The 2,418-nt window shown below is 66.0% G+C and overlaps 1 protein-coding gene across 1 annotated transcript in view; it reads right to left on the bottom strand.

The window, feature by feature from the left end:
* Positions 1-2,005, bottom strand: part of LY6H (lymphocyte antigen 6 complex, locus H) — a 3,119-nt gene extending 1,114 nt beyond the window's left edge. The window contains exons 1-3 of the mRNA XM_010836762.1: positions 1,877-2,005; positions 1,031-1,150; positions 10-734 (exon numbers count right to left, since the gene is read on the bottom strand). Of these exons, the coding sequence (XP_010835064.1) occupies positions 499-734; positions 1,031-1,150; positions 1,877-1,943 (423 nt within the window). The 5' untranslated portion in view covers positions 1,944-2,005 and the 3' untranslated portion in view covers positions 10-498. The remainder of the gene's footprint in view (positions 1-9; positions 735-1,030; positions 1,151-1,876) is intronic.
* Positions 2,006-2,418: the final 413 nt, after the last annotated feature.

The following is a 2,418-nucleotide window of genomic DNA, read 5'->3' as shown; positions in this document are numbered from 1 at the left end:
CCCTGTGACCTTGCTCAGCCCAGCACTCACCGCCCCTCAGGCTGTTCCCAAACCTTTCCAGGCCTACAGTCCCCTGGCAACCCCCAGAGGACCCGCGCCACCCTCCCTGCGCCCGCTCACCTGCACTTCCTCTGCCAGGAACCCCTCCCTCCCCAAAATCCCCACCCAGGCTCAGACCCGGGTCTCCAGGCTCAGAAGTGATTTTATTTCTCCGCAGATATCCTCACAGCCAGGCTGTTGGGCTGGGCCCGGCTTCCCCTCAGGGACCCAGGGGCCCAGCCTCCTGCCGGATGCCTGGTCCCTGGAGATGTCCTGTGGCTGCAACTTGGAGCTGGTGGGGAGACAGGGAGGTCTCACAGCTGGGGCGGGTGGGAGCCACAGGCTGCGGATCGGAGCCAAGGCTGCCCCCAGTGCCAGCCAGGCCAGGCTGGGGAGGGGGCAGCCACGGGCTCAGGTGTGGGGGGACAAGCTCGGAAGCCCTGCGGTGGGGAGGGGGCCTCAGGGTCCAGCCCAGAGGAGGGCGGGCCCCAGGCTGAGCAGGAGCCCCCCAGCCAGGGCCCAGGGGCTGCGCCCTGCCTGTGCCACCCCATTGCACAAATCCTTCTCACAGCAGTCCACGTCCACTTTCAAGATCCCAGAGTTAATGAAGCCCATCAGATAGTCTGAGAAAAAGTGCCGCTTCACAAAATCACAGGACGAGGCACACATCTTGTTCACGGAGTGATCCTTCCTGCCTGGGGATGAAGACAGGGAGCCTGGGACTGGAGCCCCACAAGCCTCTCGGCCTCGTGTCCAGGACCCAGCCCAGGGACCCTCCAGGTTAGCTCAGGACCCCAGAGCAACACAACTGAGGCTTCAACCCACCCATGCTGTCCCCCAGCTCCGCGGAAAGAGTCAGAGAGAGTCAGGTACCTGCTGACTGTCACACAGCAGGGCAGGGTCATGCCCCCAGACACACGCCATTGTCCGAGGCCAGAGGGATTCCGATGACACCACCGACCCCCACCCCCCAGCCTGGAGCCTGACTTACTGCTGCTGGGATCTGTGATCCAGACAGTGGCACACACCGTGTCTGATGGATGGCACTGCTTCGGGGTGCAGTGGCTGGAGTTGGTGGTCAGCGTGCAGTCCTGGCACCACAGGCCGTGAGCTGGGCAGGGCACGGGGACGAGAATGACTAGAGGAACTGGGGTTCGAGCCAGCCAGCCCCCTGCATCCTCCCCACCTGCCTCGTTGCAGGTCTTAGGAGAGCCGCGTGGCTGTAGGAGGCCAGGCACCCCCTGACCAGGAGTGACCAGGCCTAACTGGCACCTGGAGGACAGGCTGGGAAAAACCTGTTTGCCTTTGGGCAGGTTGGGGTGAGGGTGCTGCCGCTGGGACTCCGGAAGCCCCTCTGCACCCCCAGGTCCCACACATACGCACAGTGCACATGCACAGAGTCACACGCATCACACCTGTGGTGCCCTCCTGCACACCCCTCCCCGTGGCTCACATCCCCCAGAATCCAGTTGGTTCCATCGAGGAAGATCAAACAGGACTTGACGGGGAGCCAGAGGGGCTCTAAGAAGAGCGCATAGGGGAACTCCGGCGCCAAGCCAAGGCATCCGCGGGGGGCCAGCCGCAGGACCAAGGCCCAGGAGGTAGAGCACCCCTGCCCTGGGAGCCAGGAGAGACCCACGTGGCTGTAGCCGGGGCAGCCCGAGCAGGGGGGTCACACTGCGAGGGCCGGGCTGGGGTCGCAGAGGTGTGGGAGGGGGTGTGGGCTTGATGGGCATCATAGGAGAATGGCCGCCCCACACCTGGTTCTCTCCGGAGCTGTCTCGCACAGACTGTCAGATGACCTGGACTCCCCCCCGCCAGCGGCCCCCAGACTTACCGGGGGACGAGCACAGCAGAGCGGCCAGCAGCACCAGGCCGAGGCTCTTCATGGCTGCAGGCAACATGCTCCAGGCGGGCCTCGGGAAGGCGCGGGGGCTGCGGGCGGGGGTCGTCTGGGACACCGGCCTGGCAGGGGGAAGCCTTGATCAGGAAGGAGACCAAGCACCCGGCCCAGCTCGAAGGGCCCTCCCTTTCTGGCATCCTAAGGCAATCTCCCCCCTGGAATCCAGAGCCTGGGGTCGCCGGGTAGCTCCAAAGCCCCGCCCCCAGCCCATCAGCGAGAGCATCCACCATCGCTGCACCCCCTCCAGGGAGAAGAGGCCTGCCCTCTCGCTGGGGGACAGCCCGAAATGCCCCCTTCTGGCGCTCGCACCTGTGGGATGAGGGGTGGGGAGGTGGGGGTGGTCGGGAGGCGCGTCTTGTCCCTGGGGAGCCGTAGGTGTGTCCGGAGAGGAAAGGGCATGACGAGGTGCGAGTGGACAGTACCTGCCGGCGGGGGAGGGGCGCGCGCTACCCCCACCCCCACTCTGGGCCGGGGCC

Source organism: Bison bison, unplaced genomic scaffold (assembly GCF_000754665.1).
Source record: "Bison bison bison isolate TAMUID 2011002044 unplaced genomic scaffold, Bison_UMD1.0 scf7180017845702, whole genome shotgun sequence".
NCBI classification, from domain to species: domain Eukaryota; kingdom Metazoa; phylum Chordata; class Mammalia; order Artiodactyla; family Bovidae; genus Bison; species Bison bison.
This window is presented reverse-complemented; position numbering and strand designations above follow the sequence as displayed.